This window comes from Pecten maximus, chromosome 12 (assembly GCF_902652985.1).
Source record: "Pecten maximus chromosome 12, xPecMax1.1, whole genome shotgun sequence".
NCBI lineage: Eukaryota > Metazoa > Mollusca > Bivalvia > Pectinida > Pectinidae > Pecten > Pecten maximus.
Window position 1 is genome coordinate 28,362,843 of NC_047026.1, and position 20,321 is coordinate 28,383,163.

Sequence of the window (20,321 nt, forward strand, 5' to 3'; positions counted from 1 at the left end):
ATTACAAAGAGACTCAACGCAATCCAGTCAGTCCTTATAAATATACAAGTCAGAAACATCGTAAATAGATAATCATAGTTTATTTGCTGTAGAAAAATATAAGACTCCAGACTGATAGCAGCTGGCATAGAGACAAAAAATGGACGGAATGAATGAGACTACAGTAAAGGCATTCCTACATGTACAGCTAAGTGTATCCAGCTAATTTAAAAAACAAAATCCAGCTAATTTTTATAAAATTGAAATCCAGCTAATTTTTATAAAATTAAAATCCAGCTAATTTTTATTAAATTGAAATTCAGCTAATTTTGTAAAATTCAAATCAATAAAACAATAATTTGATGAACTCTCCTTATCAATTGATCAAACAATTTCCAAAATCAGATATACCATTGAGATTCATTTTATAGACTGAAAAAGTTTGGAAATGTTAGGTTCACAATAAATCTTTATTGTTGGACACAATTACGTGATTACATGTACATATTAATGTATCAGTTATTAATTCATAGTTTTGAAAATTAATTATTGATGATTTGAAAATAATTTTAGGTTATTTCTTTAATGTCAAAATGCCCAAACCAAAAGTAATGAACATTTTCTAAATGCTTTACACATTTCATCCTCATACACCAAGACAATGTAGAATGTTGCAAATGTAAACTTAATTATCTAAATCCATGCCCTGTGCCCCACATAAGTTTACTTTTTATGGAATCATATATCTGAACATCAACAAAACAATTAAATCACCTTGAACATGGAAGTTTTGATATATTGTTAAGTTTGGTTTATTTTGTTTAACGTCCTATTAACAGCTAAGGTCATTTATATAAGACAACAAAACAAGGACAATTAAGTTTGCATCTAATTCCTTTAAACTAGAAGGGGTGTTTGACTTCTAAATACCCAGGAAACCAACGACCCTATAGCATCCAAGTACTAAAACAAAGTAACTGAGGATGTGCTCAATTTCTAATTTGTTTTATCATTGATAAGAAAAAGAAATGAGCTGAAATTTTAGCAGGATATCACTAATACTACTAAATGCTACATGTATAGAAATACAAAAAAATGTATTAGGTTTTGGAGTTTAAGATGTAAACTTGATGAACCTTGATCAGAGGGTTGAATTCATGTAATAAAACAAAACGATAACAAAAAACTTACAGTACATCTACAAGAATTTTATAAGCATTTGACTTAAAACTATACCCAAAAAATCACCTGTACAGGAGTTTTAAAGGAGGTACATTGTAATTCACCAGTCACCTCATAAAATATGCAAGACAAGCATGAATAAAAGTACTGTAATTAACCAAGGAACATAACATTTTCATACAATATACTAGACAATGGTAATCATACAGGTAATTCTTATTGCAATTCTACTGTATTATTATACAGGTATCATCATACAGGTAATATCATACAAGTATACATGTATCATCATACAGGTATACAGGTATTACCATACAGTATCATCATACAGGTAATATCATACAAGTATACATGTATCATCATACAGGTAATATCATACAAGTATACATGTATCATCATACAAGTATCACCATACAGGTATCATCAGGTATCATCAAAAAGGTATTGTCATAAAAGTATCACAATACAGGTACCACCATACAGGTATCATCATACAGGTATTGTCGTACAGGTATTGTCATACAGGTACACATACAGGTATTACATACAAGTATCGTCATATCAGTATCTTTTATATCAGTATATCACCATACAGGTATTTTCAGACAGGTATCACTATACAGGTATCATGCTAAAGGTATTGTCATACAGGTAACATCAAAAGGGTATCATTATAGAATAACATGAATAATAGGAAAATATTACTGGTTATCCCGGACAAATCACTGATATACATGTATGTTTGTATTAAGTATCGACCTCATTACCTGTCTAATCAGAACCCCACCTGAACAACTGTATAAACCAGACGACTAGGACAGGACCATGAGATTTATATACCTGAATTATTCCAAACTGTTGTGCATTGTGTACAAAATTGTTCAGGACAGGTTTTACTATTCAGGGAACTGATATGTACAGCATGTCATTACGGTAGTATTTTGATTTTGCCAGAAACTGGAAGGAAAATGACATGATATCGTAATGGTATGTATATACAATGTATAATTTAATCTGTAAAAGATATGTACATGAGTAAAGATATGGGATTATATAGAAAGTCATATTAACAAAATATCACAGCTTACAAAAATTACCCTTAGAAATTACAATATCCATGGTTACATGTACCGTATATTACAATCAATTTCATATAAAAAAAAACCTACAATAAACTAAAAATTAAAAAAAAATAAACCAAAATATTCATCAACAAGATTATTAATTAACATCATCCACTAGAACAGTTAATACAACAAGATAGGGAAACAATAGACATCAATGTTACAGAGTAAATGCGCTGGTTTTGTAAAATTTATCACATGTACACTGCATTATGGTATACAAAAAAACTGTAATTAAGATATTTCAGCTATTACAACAGTCCATCATTTTTTTTTTAAAGTTTTCCAAAAACTAAATTATGTACAATGTACATGTATATATGTAGCTTTTTTTTTTATTTTGAAATTATTAACTCTTATATTTGCTTCAGTATTTTAAAATTAATTACTACATGACAAATTGACCGAGTGATTACGAAGAACCTTTTAATCTGAGCTCTCATTATTATAATCAAATTCATAATTTTCAAAAAGTCTCTTACTTTTTTAATTCCTGGCATTGAATTAATGTACAAGACAATTAAGGTGATTCTGTAAAGCACTGAAGGTAAGCATTTTCACACAGGTCAAAGTTCATACTGTATATTAGCCAATGAAAATGCAGTTTTTAACCCAGAACCAGAGCACAGATGTCAGAGAGGTATGTACAAGTATTAAACAAAAAAAATAAAACAGGCACTTGAATGTTATTAAGTTGTTTCACCTTAGAAGTATAATAGCACTACAGATAATGACTTATATGAACTATATCCATTCCATTGCAGTATCATTTTCAAAACCTGTTGGGTCATACTTTTGAGAAGCTGTACATGAACACAACCCCTGGAATTCTGCAGATGTTGTGGTATAAAAGCTGTTTTACCATTCCTTTTAGTGTATAAGGCTTAATATGGCTGAGGTACGATGTATAAAACAATTTTCAAATCCTGGTTTGATGATTTTGATAATGATTAAGAGGGGGAATGAGCTCACCAAATATCTCGTCATTTTCTTCCACTAATGTCATGAAAAGTTAGAATATATTACTACTGGAAATCTGTTAATGAAGTGGATTTTTAAAAGCTTATCACAAGATGTCACCATCATCTTCATCATAATAAGTCTCCTTAGGTTTCCCTATCTTTTTCAGTAACTTCTTCTTCTTCTTTTTCCTGCCCCCACCTTCCTGTGGTGTTTCAAGGGGAGGTAACTGTGAAGGCCTGATAGGCTGAGCCTGCAGAAAGTCAGAGTTGACCTGTCTCGCCTCCATAAAATCCTCGTCGTATGTCTGTCGTGTGTCTCTCACTTCCCCTATAGGGTCCGGACGGGAATAGCTAGGGTAATTTAAGGGCTGATCTTCATCCTCATCCAATCTTTCTATGTGCTTGGACTTGAGTTTGGACTTTCCTCTGAAAACAGAAACACCAATTAATGAAAGCAATCAGAGTATCATACTTACCGGGGGTAATGATAAATAGACATCCATCAAGTTGAGGCTCCAATAGTCAACTTTATCATAATGTTTTTAATTGTTTAAATATTAATGTACATGCACTTCTTCAGTGGTTAATATATTAGTTTCCATTTCATATTCAGGTTGATGAAACAACACAATTTGTAAATAGGTTTTTTTTTCTCATTTAACTGAACCCTAAGAAATAAAATGCAGAAATTCACACAAATTTGCATGAATCAAGTATGAAATGGAAACATAAATAACATGACCAATACCTGTTGCAATATTTGTAACAGTAACAATTTTCTCAAGGTGACTTGAAAACTAAAATATTGATGATGTTGACTCTATGTCCTTTCTTTTATAACATACCACAAAATGTTACGTATTTGATGGAATTATGATGTACGTCACTCCTGAAGTAGTGGAAATTTACCGTAATACAGCCAATCACAACTACATGTGTAGAACTTATCAAATGTGTAATAACAACACAAAGTATTTAATGGATGACACTAATAACATGGTATTTTTGTGATAATAGACATAAAAATCTAATTACTTATATAAAATATTAAGTCAAGCATTTACTTTTTTATGGATATACATTCTAATGTGACCTAAAAGCAATATACAAAAAAAATGTATAACAACTCTGGAGGCCTGATACTTTTTGTCATTTTCAAGGCAATAAAAATATATTTAAACTACCAGGTAGCTCTGAAGGCCTTTTTTATACAAGTTTGTGTAATTTGGATCTGAATTTTGACCTCAATTTGTGACCTTCACATTATCATTGAAAGCCTTGAAATGCCTTTGTTGTAAAATATAGAATGTACAAGATATTATATATATTTAACGATGATGAAATACAGATCGGAAGGACATATGTAAAATAGATATCCCAAACAATTTAATACAAGGTGATAGATATAACACCGTGTCTACAAAAACAAGAGATATCAAACAAGGTGAAGACATGCAAGAACCCTTCCCAAAAACAAGGAACTCATTGATATATAAACAGGAACAGGAACCCTTCCCAGGAACTCCTTGATATATAATCAGGAACAGGAACCCTTCCCAGGAACTCATTGATATATAAACAGGAACAGGAACCCTTCCCAGGAACTCCTTGATATACTTAAACAGGAACCCTTCCCAGGAACTCCTTGATATATAAACAGGAACAGGAACCCTTCCCAGGAACTCCTTGATATATAAACAGGAACAGGAACCCTTCCCAGGAACTCCTTGATATATAAACAGGAACAGGAACCCTTCCAAGGAACTCATTGATATATAAACAGGAACAGGAACCCTTCCAAGGAACTCCTTGATATATAAACAGGAACAGGAACCCTTCCCAGAATCATATATCCCTAATGTGTCACATGTGGCACCAGAACTATAGCTAGTTCACATCTAATTCAAGTTTACTGGTCACCAACAATATTAAGGAAATAAATATCACTGTTAATTACAACTCTGATGATCTATACAGATAAAATCTGGTTTCTTCAGCACCAGTGTAACCTTGGAGATTTTTGTTTGAACTTTGACCTATATTTAAAGACTTTGTAATCAGCCATGTACTAAAATGTCTGGTGACATGGATGCAACAGGTATGTGACAAACTTTTTCTGAAGATAACGTTGGAAATAATATAATAACAAGTTTGCTTTGGTAACAATGATTGTTTGTTTGTTTGCTGGGTTTATCGCCCCATTAACTGCCAGGGTCATATTGAGGCGGAGTCTCCTTGTAGTAGTTGGTGAATACCTCCATGACCAACATACAGGAGGCCAGTCACATGCCATCCAAAGCAGGTCTGTTTCTCAGCTTCCAAAGAAATTCAACTCGACATTGGTAGGGGGCATTGAACAGTGCACCTCATATCTTCAACTGAGGTTTTGTAACAAAGATATCAGATGGCAAGCTAGATCTGTGACATACTGGCTCTCAAGGAAAATAGAGACCATTTGACAAACTTGTTCTGCAGATAAAACTGTAGACTATGTCACAAACCTGGTCTGTAGGAAAATCTGAGACTGTACTGTACAAATTTGTTTGTGACAAACTTGATTCAGAGGCAAGGTTGGAGACCATGTCATAGAACAGATTTGGAGACAAAGTTAGAGACCATGTCACAAAACAGACAAAGTTTGAGATCATCAGATTTGGAGACAAAGGTGGAGACCATGTCACAAAACAGATTTGGAGACAAAGTTAGAGACCTGATGATGTCACAAAACAGACAAAGTTGGAGATCATGTCACAAAACAGACAAAGTTGGAGACCAATTGTGGCAAACAGGATCTAGTGATAGAGTAGAAGACTGTAAAACACAATATGCAGTCAGAGATCATGTGACAAACAAGATATGGGGACAAAATCAGAGATTATGTGATAAAGAAGTTCTGAGATAGGAGTGGTAGATTGTATACAACACACTGGATAAGTAACATACAGGCAGAGATCAGGTGACAATCTAGTTCTGATACCATGTGAGACACACGGAAGACCTGACTGTGCTTTATAGACATATAGTTGGGTCAAGGTCATAATCTAAAATACCTGTAATAATTTTAATCTGGAAAGGGAATGGCATTGTTAAGGCCGTATGCAGAAATAATCAATGGCGGTGTATAGTTTTTAAGATTTTAAGCAAACAGTTCAATGTACAAATCAAATATCTTTTATTCATAAAATGTTAGATTATTTTTGATTTGCTCAAGTGATGCTTTTGTTTAAAGATAATTTACCTAGGAATCCACTAACTATACATTGTCATTGTCCTTAAATTGGTTTTTGCCCGTCCTACTTTTTAGAATATCACACTTTGATGGTTGAGATGTTGACTTTATATGTATCTTACCCCCAGGTCACTAAAACCATATATATAGAAATCATCAACACATTATGTCTATTGGAACCTGAACTATAACCTTTGACCCAACTGAACCCTAGAAAACTTACCCGTGGGGGTGTTGCTGTGGGGTGGGAGAGTTATATAAATAATTGCATGGACAACAGACCAGTCTATCCCTTAATTTTTCCAGAAAAAAAAATCATCTGTAACAATTTTAAGTCTTATGGTTTACATAAGAAGAGGTTATAGCCTTTTGACCTCTGACCTAAATCAAAAGAGATTATAATGCAGACTCTTCATGGTCATATGATACATTATACACACACATACCACACATACGCATGTATACACAGTATTGAGATTAAAAGTATCTATCTCTGGTACAATTATGATGTCACATACCTTGTTATGACGTCATAGCGTACCATTTAGAATGTATATATATAGGTAATTAATGTACTTCAGTGTCACAAAGATTCACGAATGAATGTTCTAATTAAAATGAATGCTTAAAGTCGACATGTTGTTTCAATTTGTTTTGATATACAAAAATGTATATACCTTAATATGTCCTAACAATCATGTTGTGGGGGGAATATTTTACATCACAGCCAGTTATAATGTACGTCAGTAGCTGTGAGAGAATATTTATCATAGCCCTGATAATGTATAACTGGAAAGCATATCAAAATTCTCATCCAATCTTGGGTTGGGTGTTGGGTGTCTCAATAGCAAATAATGGTATGAAAGGCATTTTATTGGTTTATTATCTCTTTTGCCACTTTAAGATTACATGGTAAATATCATTCAAGTAAGAGTAACTTCCCCTGAATCAGGTGAAAAATCCTATCCATTTGATAATATCCCATAGAATGGTTAAACTGAAGTTTACAACATGCTGGTGACACTCAATTCAGTTGTGTGTGGAAAAAACACATCTCTGAGCATACTCAAACTTTAACCTTTAAATCAGCACATATATATATATATATATTAAGGTATCTGTTCGTGTATGTATATGGTAAACTTACTTCTTGGAACGTTGTCGTGGTGATGGAGACTGTGACAGGGATTGAATTTCAGCTAGAGACTCCCGACGGGAAAACTCCTTTACTCTCGCCGTCAGACTGACATTGGATTTAACACTGCTATTGAATCTAGAGGAAAGTAGATCATCAGAGTAAATGAACTTTGACATTAAAATCAATTGAACAATTATGAAATAGGATATAGATGTAACACAAGTCAAATACACCTAATTACCTAAATGTCTCGTTTGTCCCACTTTGTCAGTATGGTAGGTTTTAAGCTATATATACTTTACTCTATAATTCACCAAAGTTTTTGATTTTTTTCCCCCAAAAACAATAAAAAAAAAAACCTAGTGATAAAGTTACATAAAGTGATAGTATGGAAACACCCTACATTGCATTATCTACATATGTAGATATTGATACATTGCAAAAGAAATAAAAAAATTCACAAAATCATCAATTCTCAAATTCACCTAAATATGAGTTGGAATCAAACACTGATACTTTTTGGGAAACTGATCATGAGCTAAACATGATGGGCCAATAATTCTGAATAATTTTGCATAACTGTGTGTTGGGACTGTCCACTATGTGATCTTAATATGTATCAAGTTTGATTGAAGTTTGAAGTTGGACTCTACATTTTGAGCAACAGATCTACAAGCAAATTAAACTTTAAAGTGAAATGTTGATGATGCTGCCATCACCCCCTAGAAAAGTAACACTATTTTGTTGCCATGACCTTTCATAGCTGGTGAGACAAAAACCAAAAAAAAAAGCATTATATAACATTTCTGGCAAAAGTAAATGTGTTTTAGAATATAGATACATTGTCCACATACATGGGCATTATTTACACAAACTGTACATGTATAAACAACTTACTTTCTATCCCTAGACATTGGTGCTGGCTGCATCTTCTGTGGGTCATAGATTTTGCTCAGAATTTTATTGATGTCCTCTTCTGTCTTTGATGGGAATAAGGTCCTTAGAACATTGGTTAAGTCCTCCTTCTCAAATCCTCCAATACTTATCAAACGGGATATAACCAGTAATTCCTTAAAAACAGAACAAACCATTCACAAACTTAATTTCTAACCAACTTACACATATCACCATTACCTCTTCAAGCTTAGAACAAAATTTATCCAAAGATCATGATTTACCAATTTCAGAGATTATCACCAGCAGTAGTTGTAATACTTTCTCAGTGTTAATTAATATTCTCTTTGTTAATTATCATAAATAATTAAATTTTTGTTCAAAAACAACAAAAGAATACTGATGTATGTGAGAAACCATTCGAACTCAGTAAACTGGGGACAAAAGATTAACGAAACATCAATTTACATGGCCACCCTACGAAAAGTGCCGGGAGATCGGACCAGACATTCCAGAGGCATAAGTCAAAAACCAGATAAAATGGCTATGTTCAAAACAAAATCACAGGTGTTCAAAACAGGACCACCAGACAAATATATAAACAAGGAAAACTTTCCCAGTGAGATCATGATGTTGACCATTCCCAGTGTTTACCTGTTCTTGAATCTTCTGCATCCGTTCAATCTCGAACAATCTTTGTGTTTCATGTAGAGTTTGTGATATTTCTCTATCCAACCGGTTCCTTTCAATCAAACAATTTGAGTTTACTTTAGAGAGAATCGACAAATTAATTGTTTGTATTAAAACTAGTGTATAATTATTGTAATTCTATGTCTTTTCTACTTTTCTACACAGATTATTGTGCCTGCATGGTGACATATGGTTCTTCTGAATGGGTGATGAATAAGTATCACATGTTTATCTGTTAGAGTTATATAGTGAATATAGAGAGTTATCCATTAAAAATGAAATAGTTTTTGAGTAGTCTTACCCTTGATTAGGGCAAGGCATCCTGATGAAGCCTTGAACCAAGAGGTGAAACTTAAATAAATCAAGTCAGCCAGTTATAAGTATAAAACTTATTGGTGATGCTTGTTGTGATTAATTCCTACTGTTTATATAAAATCTTGATGTCAAGTGAAACACAAAATCTCTATGTTTATTCCTACGCTTAAATCATGATCAGACCTCTACATTTAAAATATCAATTTGAAATGTGAATTTTACCTCATCTGCTCCATCTCAATCATCTGTTTGTTCACTAGCAGAGCTTTCTTGATCCTTGAGGATAATTTATTTTTAGATTGGTCTACAATCTCCTGGAGTTCCCTCATCTGTGTCTCCTCCAAAGCTTTCTCTCTCTGGACTAAGCGTTGCTTGAGACGTTTTTTCAAGACCTGTAACACAAAAACACCCTATTCATGGTCTGTATCATAGTAACACCCCATTCAAGGTCTGTAACATAGTAACACCCCATTCAAGGTCTGTAACATAGTAACACCCCACTCACGGTCTGTAACATAGTAACACCCCACTCACGGTCTGTAACATAGTAACACCCCATACAAGGTCTGTAGCATAGTAACACCCCACTCACGGTCTGTAACATAGTAACACCCCATTCAAGGTCTGTACCATAGTAACACCCCTGTAACATAGTAATTGGTTTGGTTTGGTTTATTTTGTTTAACGTCCTATTAACAGCTAAGGTCATTTAAGGACGGTCTCCCGTGCGTGCGACATGCATGCGTGTGGCGAGTGCGTATGTGTGTTTTGGGAGGCTGCGGTATGTTCGTGTTAAGTCTCCTTGTGATAGGCCGGAACTTTTGCCGATTTATAGTGCTACCTCACTGAAGCATACTGCCGAAGACACCCAGCAGCACACCCCACCCGGTCACATTATACTGACAACAGGCGAACCAGTCCTGTAACATAGTAACACCCCTGTAGCATAGTAACACCCCATTCAAGGTCTGGAACATAGTAACACCCCTGTAACAGTAACACCCCATTCAAGGTCTGTAACATAGTAACACCTCATTCAAGGTCTGTAACATAGTAACACCCCTGTAACATAGTAACACCCCATTCAAGGTCTGTAACATAGTAACACCCCATTCAAGGTCTGTAACATAGTAACACCCCATTTATGGCCTGTAACATAGTAACACCCTATTTATATGGCCTGTAACATAGTAACACCCCTGTAACATAGTAACACCCCATTTATGGCCTGTAACATAGTAACACCCCATTTTTATGGCTTGTAAGATAGTAACACCCCTGTAACATAGTAACATCCCATTTATATGGCCTGTAACATAGTAACACCCCTGTAACATAGTAACACCCCATTTAAGGTCTGTAACATAGTAACACCCTGTAACAAAGTAACACCCCATTCACGGCCTGTAACATAGTAACACCCCTGTAACATAGTAACACCCCATTCACGGTCTGTAACATAGTAACACCCCATTCACGGTCTGTAACATAGTAACACCCTTGTAACATAGTAGCACCCCATTCAAGGTCTGTAACATAGTAACATCCTTGTAACATAGTAACACCCCATTCACGGTCTGTAACATAGTAACATCCTTGTAACATAGTAACACCCCATTCACGGTCTGTAACATAGTAACACCCTTGTAACATAGTAACACCCCATTCATGGTCTGTAACATAGTAACACCCCATTCATGGCCTGTAACATAGTAACACCCCATTCAAGGTCTGTAACATAGTAACACCCCATTCAAGGCCTGTAACATAGTAACACCCCTGTAACATAGTAACACCCCATTCAATGCCTGTAACATAGTAACACCCCTGTAACATAGCAACACCCCATTTTTATGGCTTGTAAGATAGTAACACCCCTGAAACATAGTAACATCCCATTTATATGGCCTGTAACATAGTAACACCCCTGTAACATAGTAACACCCCATTTAAGGCCTGTAACATAATAACACCCCTGTAACAAAGTAACACCCCATTCACGGTCTGTAACATAGTAACAGCCCTGTAACAAAGTAACACCCCATTCACGGCCTGTAACATAGTAACACCCCATTCACGGTCTGTAACATAGTAACACCCCATTCACGGTCTGTAACATAGTAACACCCTTGTAACATAGCAACACCCCATTCAAGGTCTGTAACATAGTAACATCCTTGTAACATAGTAACACCCCATTCACGGTCTGTAACATAGTAACACCCTTGTAACATAGTAACACCCCATTCAAGGTCTGTAACATAGTAACACCCCATTCATGGTCTGTAACATAGTAACACCCCATTCATGGCCTGTAACATAGTAATACCCCATTCAAGGTCTGTAACATAGTAACACCCCATTCAAGGCCTGTAACATAGTAACACCCCTGTAACATAGTAACACCCCATTCAATGCCTGTAACATAGTAACACCCCTGTAACATAGTAACACCCCATTCATGGCCTGTAACATAGTAACACCCCATTCATGGCCTGTAACATAGTAACACCCCTTTCAAGGTCTGTAACATAGTAACACCCCATTCAAGGCCTGTAACATAGTAACACCCCTGTAACATAGTAACACCCCATTCATGGCCTGTAACATAGTAACACCCCATTCAAGGTCTGTAACATAGTAACACCCTATTCAAGGTCTGTAACATAGTAACACCCCTGTAACATAGTAACACCCCATTCAAGGTCTGTAACATAGTAACACCCCATTCACGGTCTGTAACATAGTAACACCCCTGTAACATAGTAACACCCCATTCATGGCCTGTAACATAGTAACACCCCTTTCAAGGTCTGTAACATAGTAACACCCCATTTAAGGCCTGTAACATAGTAACACCCCTGTAACATAGTAACACCCCATTCATGGCCTGTAACATAGTAACACCCCTTTCAAGGTCTGTAACATAGTAACACCCCATTCAAGGCCTGTAACATAGTAACACCCCATTCATGGCCTGTAACATAGTAACACCCCATTCAAGGTCTGTAACATAGTAACACCCTATTCAAGGTCTGTAACATAGTAACACCCCTGTAACATAGTAACACCCCACTCACGGTCTGTAACATAGTAACACCACATTCAAGGTTTGTAGCATAGTAACACCCCTGTAACATAGCAACACCCCTGTAACACCCCTGTAACATAGTAACACCCCATGTCTTATTTGCCTTTCTCATTTTTTTTAATGTTTCACTTCTGATGGAATTTAAGTAACCATACCCTATTGTTTATTCTGGATCTGGCTGTCAGGTAAGGGTTCCATTTGAGCGTATCATTTTATTATCAGAGGAAGGACTTTCATTGACTGTAAAACCTTGATGTGTACATGTTTTTTACTTCCTACCGATCAATGTATTTTTTTTACGGTTCAAATTTATGCTGATTTACAGTCTCCTTTAAATTACTGGCTACCTCACAAAAAACATACATATTCATGATCAGAGCAATTAAACTTATCTGACATGCCCAAGGACACAACAACAGCAACACATGACATCCCATTATCTCAGCTTCCAGAGAAATACAAGATACCCTGAGTGAGGTTTGAAGCGTGTCACTGTGGATTCTCACCGGAGGTTTTATTTCTCTGATGATCTGCTATTTTGGCCCCAGCTGTTTAGCACCAGGATTATAAGAAGAATGATACCAGAATTTACTGTGTGTATGTTAAACCGTGCGGAGACATTATCAACATACCTTTTCATGTTGTTTCTGTCTATCTGCCAAAGTTTGTTGTAGTTTGTCTTGTTCCTAGAATAAAAAATGTTTCAGTAATTATAATTCAAAAACTAATACAGAGACAGTGTTGAACTCTTTTACAACCATGAACGTTTTTCTCAGAAATTACATATACCAGGCACTTATGATACTTGGTAATGGTCTCCGCCCTAGATGTATAGTTGGGGAATTATATGACATCATGCCAATATCCTTGATAAGATCACTAGGAAAATAGCTTTATATAACCATCCAAACATGATGAAAATCATCTATCTCTACCTTAAGCAAAGGCTTATCATCTGTAATATTGTTTCTCTAATTGTACCTCTCTGTATCGTTCGATGATATCGTGACATTCCTGGTTGCCAAGCACACCTCTCTCATTAAGGTCATCCATCAGGTTCATCTTAAGGTCATTGATGGCCTTTTGCTGTTCCTGAATCTTGGAAAGTTCATGTGCCTTTGATACCTGCATAGCAGCCACCATACCACCAAGTCTCTCCTCTTGGTCCTTCAAGGCCAAAGCACGCTGCTTCAACATCTCCACACGAACCTAAAGCAAAATTTAACATTTTTATTCGCCAAAGGAGAAGATATGATAAGCCATTGGGTCAAAATATCTTCAAAGTGTTTTTAATCAAATAAGATATCACAGCCCCCATTTTTCTTGAAAGTCAATGAAATGGTGAAATAAGTTAATAAAATAAAGAGTCTATGTAATAGACAATTTTTTACACGATTCGTATTTCCCGCGTTCGATGATATTATTAATATTTGATTGGCTGATCATGTCACGTGATTTGGTTTGAGCGATGAGTCTGTGCACAAGCCATTTCAGGCTGACAGAAAAAAAAAATAAATTCAGACGCCATTTTAATTCGATCAAAACATTTGTTTTTTCCCACCCTACCCATCCCAGTGATTGGTGTTTGTTTGAACATGAAGTTGTGCACTTATGATTGTCATGTACACCTTTTCCTATGTGTTTAGTAAACAACAATATTAATGATTGTCATGTATCTCTTTTATGTCAGTTGTGTTCTTAAGTAATTTGTTTTATGATTATCATGTATGCCCGGAAGTTTGCATGCTTTCTAATTTTGTTTTTGACATGTCCAATTTTGTTCAGTGGCGGCGCTTTTTTAAGGCCGCACCTTCACTCAAAAAACTAGTCTTTGGAAAGTATTTAATTTTATTGAAAATTTTAAGAAAAAACTTAATATTTAAAAATAAAATTCTTTGGCCACCTTCATAAAGGTGAGGCAGTTTTCCGCCATTACCTTGTTGTGTTGTTTTGTTAGATTAGTTTTTGATTGAACAGAGCTTGCTGCTTTAAGGTGGCTTTTATTTACGAAGAAGTGGAAAAATTACTATGCATGATCTAGATTAGAAGCAAGCCTTTGTATGACTGTGATCACTGTAAATGATATAAACAACACAACATATTACTATCTCTCTCAGGCAGACATAAGGATCTCAAATTATTTTTGGTTTCATATGAGATTTCATCACAGAATCTTTCGAGGAAAATTTTAAATGCGTTTTATAAGGAAGGATAGCATTGTATAATTTGATGCGAATTTGAAATGAAATAAAATGGAAAACCATTAGAATTGGTGCATATTAAAGATGGCCTCATTATGTGTCATTTATTTAAATGTACAAAACTTTCAAATATGAAACAATCTTTTATTACACTGATATATAATTGTGCTGATTAAGATTATTTGGAAGAAAATTAGTTCCTTTTCCATTTCCGGACACTTACATTTTCCATCTCATCTTCCAGATTGAGTTTTTGTCCGTGTAATATAGCCATCCTCTGTTCAAACTGTAGTTTGAGTAGATTGGTCTTCTCCTTTCTGCTTTCGTCGTCAGATTCCTCAGCGTTGTTTTCATGTTTTCTCTTCTGTGCCTGTAATATAAAGATCAATAAAGCATTTGAGTCTGCAAATAAATCAATTTTAAGATTGAAGCTTAAAGAAGTTCACAAATAATCCCTCACCCAACTAATAGACTAAATTTTACACTAGAGGAAGGGGTTTACTTAAGAATAAATATGATACTTAATTTTTACACTAGGGGAAGATGTTTACCTGAGAATGAATATGATACTAATTTTTTACACTAGATGAGAGGGCCTTTTTGAGGATATATATTTGGTACTTAACTTTTACACTAGGGGAGGGAGCTGATTGGAGGATAAATTTGGCATACTACTGAAATATGTTCTTTTAAATCAAGTATTGTTAATTATGAAATTTATTGAATTGTAGGCTACATTGCACCCCCATCCAGGTTATGATTTTTCCTTTGACTTTTTTTAGTTTCCCACCAGATATCAATACTACACTGATGAGTCCTAGAGTGACAAAACAGCGGTATGGTCGTCTCTAACATCACTGACGAGTCCTAGAATGACAAAACAGCTGTATGGTGTCCCTAACATCACTGACGAGTCCTAGATTGACAAAACAGCTGTATGATGTCCCTAACATCACTGATGTCTCCTAGATTGACAAAACAGCTGTATGATGTCCCTAACATCACTGACGAGTCCTAGAGTGACAAAACAGCTGTATGATGTCCCTAACATCACTGACGAGTCCTAGAGTGACAAAACAGCTGTATGATGTCCCTAACATCACTGACGAGTCCTAGATTGACAAAACAGCAGTATGATGTCCCTAACATCACTGACGAGTCCTAGATTGACAAAACAGCTGTATGACGTCCCTAGCATCACTGAAGAGTCCTAGAAGGACAACAGCTGTATGATGTCTCTAACATCACTGACGAGCCTTAGAAGAACGAAACAGCTGTATGATTTCCCTAATATCACTGACGAGTCCTAGAGTGACAAAACAGTTGTATGGTCCCTAACATCACTGACGAGTCCTAGAGTGACAAAACAGTTGTATGATGTCCCTAACATCACTGACGAGTCCTAGAGTGACAAAACAGCTGTATGGTGTCCCTAACATCACTGACGAGTCATAGAGTGACAAACAGAATGTATGATGTCTCTAGCATCACTGACGAGTCCTAGAGGGACGAAACAGCTGTATGATGTCTCTAGCATCACTGACGAGTCCTAGAGTGACAAAACAGCTGTATGATGTCCCTAACATCACTGATGAGTCCTAGAGTGACAAAACAGCTGTATGATGTCCCTAACATCACTGATGAGTCCTAGAGTGACAAAACAGCTGTATGATGTCCCTAACATCACTGACGAGTCATAGAGAGACGAAACAGCTGTATGATGTCCCTAGCATCACTGACAAGTCCTAGAGTGACAAAACAGCTGTATGATGTCCCTAACATCACTGACGAGTCCTAGATTGACAAAACAGCTGTATGATGTCCCTAACATCACTGACAAGTCCTAGATTGACAAAACAGCTGTATGATGTCCCTAACATCACTGACAAGTCCTAGAGTGACAAAACAGCTGTATGATGTCCCTAACATCACTGACGAGTCCTAGAGTGACAAAACAGCTGTATGCTGCAGTTTAAATAATTTTTTGGCTCTACTGTATCTGTCAATTTATATTGAAAGGTGCTAAGATCTTGTGTCTTTTTTACAATAATTTTTTATTGAAACAATACCTTTTTATGTTCTGGCCATATAAACCTCTTTTTAACAAAACCTGTATATAAAGGCCTGTTTTGGCTCCCACTGAAATGTAATACATTAAACATGAACCTCCTACCACCTGTCTATATAAAGCTATCTTTTTCTCCGCCCCCATCAGTGGTCTCATACACAAGTCTGCCTATACTCATAAATGTATATTTGTGATATTTCCCAAGCGTTAATTTTTGTACATTAACATTGATACATCAAAGACTAAAGTCAGTATGATATCATGATCCAATTAGATATCTCTATTGATACTGAATTATAAATATTGTGGATTGATTCATGAAGGATGAAGCCAACTTTTTGGTGGTTTCCAAATGAATGCTTCATTAGCATTTCACATGTTAGAACAGAGATGATAATGCTGGCCAGTGTTTAGATGTACCATGAATATATTACAATACCTGTGTTTGCTGCAGTTGTTTTTCCTGTAGTTTGTGCATCTGTCTGTCTCGTTTCTCCATCAGCTTTTCCTCCAACATCCTCTTCTGTCGAAGCTTGTTCAAAGTGAGGCTACAAAACACAAAATGCTATAAGTTCCTATGTTTATCTTGTTTGCTTAATGTTTATCATGTGAGCAGCCATGCAGGGTCATTTTGAGTCAGGTCTCCTTGTAGTAGCTGGTGGCTACCTTACTGAACAACATAGGATATAGGAGACCTGTTACATGCATTGAGAGCAATTAGAGTAAAGTGTCTTGCCCAAGAACACATGAACAACTCATAAACTGGTCCCTTTCTCAGCTTCCTGAAAAAAAAACCAATTGATACGGGTAGGGAGTGTCAATCCATGCACCTCAGATCTTCAATTTAGGCTACATATGGTGACGCTCTAACCAACTGAGATATCACAGTCCCCACTTGTTATAGGTTTAGTTCCTATATTAAAAAAATCTAGTTTGAGATTCTGTTTCTCTTGACTCACTTGTTCTCCAGTTTGACCATCTGTTTCTCGTGTTCCTGTAGGATCCTGTCCCTTTCATCGTCAGACATTACCATCTGACCTGTGATCAGGTTGCTGGAATTATACAGCACATATTTAAATAAGTGAAAGTGTATTCATTGTTTTTGGGGACAATAGAAATTTAATTTATCAGTTTAAAGGAAATATGCACATGATCAATATTCGTTGATATTTTCCAAAATATAATTAAGTTTCAATGTACAATGTATTTTCTCTATTCCATTTAATATCATTAGTGGTATTAAGAAAAACTTAACATTTCATTATGTTTCAAACTACTGAGTTAACATAACAAGGATAACAAGTTGTAAAACACAGAATATTACAGTAATGTTTAACTAGAGGGATAAGACAACACACTAAGCCTACATAAGCCCTTTCCTACTAGATTTCCAGTATCATATGAAATCATACAATGTATCAAAAGTGTTGTGTATTTGGACTAAATAATGAAAGAAGTTAATTAATATACTTATCATTAACCAATGTATTTTGACATGATATTAAATGAAAGTGATATCAGTAAAATTTTATTGTTGCTTTAAACAGAGAATAAGATATCTTAGAATAGACATATTATTTAATCGTGACAATTTTCCTCACTTGACTAATTTTTCCTCACGTTCCCGAAGTAGTGCTTGTTCTTGTTTCTCCTGTACTTTCCTCATCTCTAGATCAGCTTGATTCCTCCTGAGCCTCTCCTGTCAAGTCAAATCAACACTACATGATAGGACACCCTATTTTATAGATTAGCTTAAAAACAACTTTAAAAATGAAAATTCAAATCAGACCATTTCTGTGTGTATCTGATTCTCAAAGTGACCATTATATGAGAGTATGGAATGAACATTTTCCAAAACTTGTACATGTGTTGCTAGTAAAAGTCTTCGAAAATCCAAGAAGATTCTAGTACTATAGAACCATACGGATTTTGTAGGATTGATTGATATTTACAGGTCCATCTTATTACCAGAAATTCCTGTCCTTAAAAAGTTTGTCCAGCTTTTTCTCATAATGCACAAACTTAAAATTCTTGGGATTTCCCATTTTGAGAAGAGGGACTAAATTTTACAGGGGTTAATCAATATATCTGACAAAGTACTTAAGTATCCTCAAATGTCCCTTGCTGCTATGAAAATGTAAGCAAAAAACACAATCCTTCAACCTGTACATTCAGAGATGACCAGTATCCTAACTTCTATCTGTACATTCAGAGATGACCTCTATCTTAACTTCTATCTGTACATTCAGAGATGACCAGTATCCTAACTTACAAGATGACAGACCTGTATATTGTTGACACTTGGACCAGTTCTCTAAGTGACCATCAACTTTATTAAGCTGATACTGACCTGTATCTTGTTGACACTTGGACCAGTTCTCTAAGTGACCATCAACTTTATTAAGCTGATACTGACCTGTATATTGTTGACACTTGGACCAGTTCTCTAAATGACCACCGACTTTATTAAGTTGATACTGACCTGTATATTGTTGACACTTGGACCAGTTCTCTAAGTGACCATCAACTTTATTAAGCTGATACTGACCTGTATATTGTTGACACTTGGACCAGTTCTCTAAGTGACCACCGACTTTATTAAGTTGATACTGACCTGTATATTGTTGACACTTGGACCAGTTCTCTAAGTGACCATCAACTTTATTAAGCTGATACTGACCTGTATCTTGTTGACACTTGGACCAGTTCTCTAAGTGACCACCGACTTTATTAAGTTGATACTGACCTGTATATTGTTGACACTTGGACCAGTTCTCTAAGTGACCATCAACTTTATTAAGCTGATACTGACCTGTATATTGTTGACACTTGGACCAGTTCTCTAAGTGACCATCAACTTTATTAAGCTGATACTGACCTGTATGTTGTTGACACTTGGACCAGTTCTCTAAGTGACCACCAACTTTATTAAGTTGATACTGACCTGTATGTTGATCATTTGATTATGACGGTTAGCCTCTTGGGAGTCCTGCAGCTTGGCCATTGCATCACGGTGCTTTTTTATCAACAGCCGGGCGGTGTCCTCAGAAAACCCTGAAACAATGATGATCATCCTAATAAAACATTATTGATGAACTTTTCTTTTAGTCAATTAGTCATGGAATGAAGTAACCAATGTCTCAGAACCATGCTGAAGTTATAAGTGGTAGGGACCTTGACACAACCAGAGGTTAGAAGTTGAAGTGACCTTGACCCAACCAGAGGTTAGAAGTTGAAGTGACCTTGACCCAACCAGAGGTTAGAATTTGTAGTGAACTTGACCCAACCTGAGATAAGAAGTCGCAGTGAACTGAGTTAAGAAGTTGTAGTGACCTTGACCCAGCTTCAGTTAAGAAGTTGTAGTGACCTTGACCCGGCTTCAGTATAGAAGTTGTAGTGACATTGACCTGGCTTCAGTTTAGAAGTTGTAATGACCTTGACCAACCAG

General features: G+C 35.7%; 1 protein-coding gene and 1 long non-coding RNA gene across 3 annotated transcripts in view; one reads left to right on the forward strand and one right to left on the reverse strand.

Moving 5' to 3' along the window:
- Positions 1 to 44: 44 nt before the first annotated feature.
- Positions 45 to 2,354, forward strand: LOC117339620. Its single transcript, XR_004535277.1, has 2 exons — positions 45 to 1,407; positions 1,493 to 2,354. It is a non-coding gene; the product is annotated as an uncharacterized LOC117339620 (long non-coding RNA).
- Positions 2,355 to 2,486: 132 nt separating this feature from the next.
- LOC117339617 (calponin homology domain-containing protein DDB_G0272472-like) overlaps positions 2,487 to 20,321 on the reverse strand; it is a 42,444-nt gene continuing 24,609 nt past the window's right edge. The window contains exons 18-30 of one of the 2 annotated variants that reach the window (XM_033901308.1): positions 19,818 to 19,927; positions 18,475 to 18,572; positions 17,833 to 17,925; positions 17,313 to 17,421; positions 15,029 to 15,175; positions 13,586 to 13,813; positions 13,237 to 13,290; positions 9,736 to 9,905; positions 9,163 to 9,250; positions 8,512 to 8,684; positions 7,624 to 7,749; positions 6,700 to 6,713; positions 3,453 to 3,673 (exon numbers count right to left, since the gene is read on the reverse strand). In XM_033901308.1, coding sequence (XP_033757199.1) covers positions 3,642 to 3,673; positions 6,700 to 6,713; positions 7,624 to 7,749; positions 8,512 to 8,684; positions 9,163 to 9,250; positions 9,736 to 9,905; positions 13,237 to 13,290; positions 13,586 to 13,813; positions 15,029 to 15,175; positions 17,313 to 17,421; positions 17,833 to 17,925; positions 18,475 to 18,572; positions 19,818 to 19,927 — 1,442 coding nt within the window. In that variant the 3' untranslated portion in view covers positions 3,453 to 3,641. Of the gene's footprint in view, positions 3,674 to 6,699; positions 6,714 to 7,623; positions 7,750 to 8,511; positions 8,685 to 9,162; positions 9,251 to 9,735; positions 9,906 to 13,236; positions 13,291 to 13,585; positions 13,814 to 15,028; positions 15,176 to 17,312; positions 17,422 to 17,832; positions 17,926 to 18,474; positions 18,573 to 19,817; positions 19,928 to 20,321 lie in introns of both variants that reach the window. The other variant, XM_033901307.1, reaches the window with a different exon arrangement.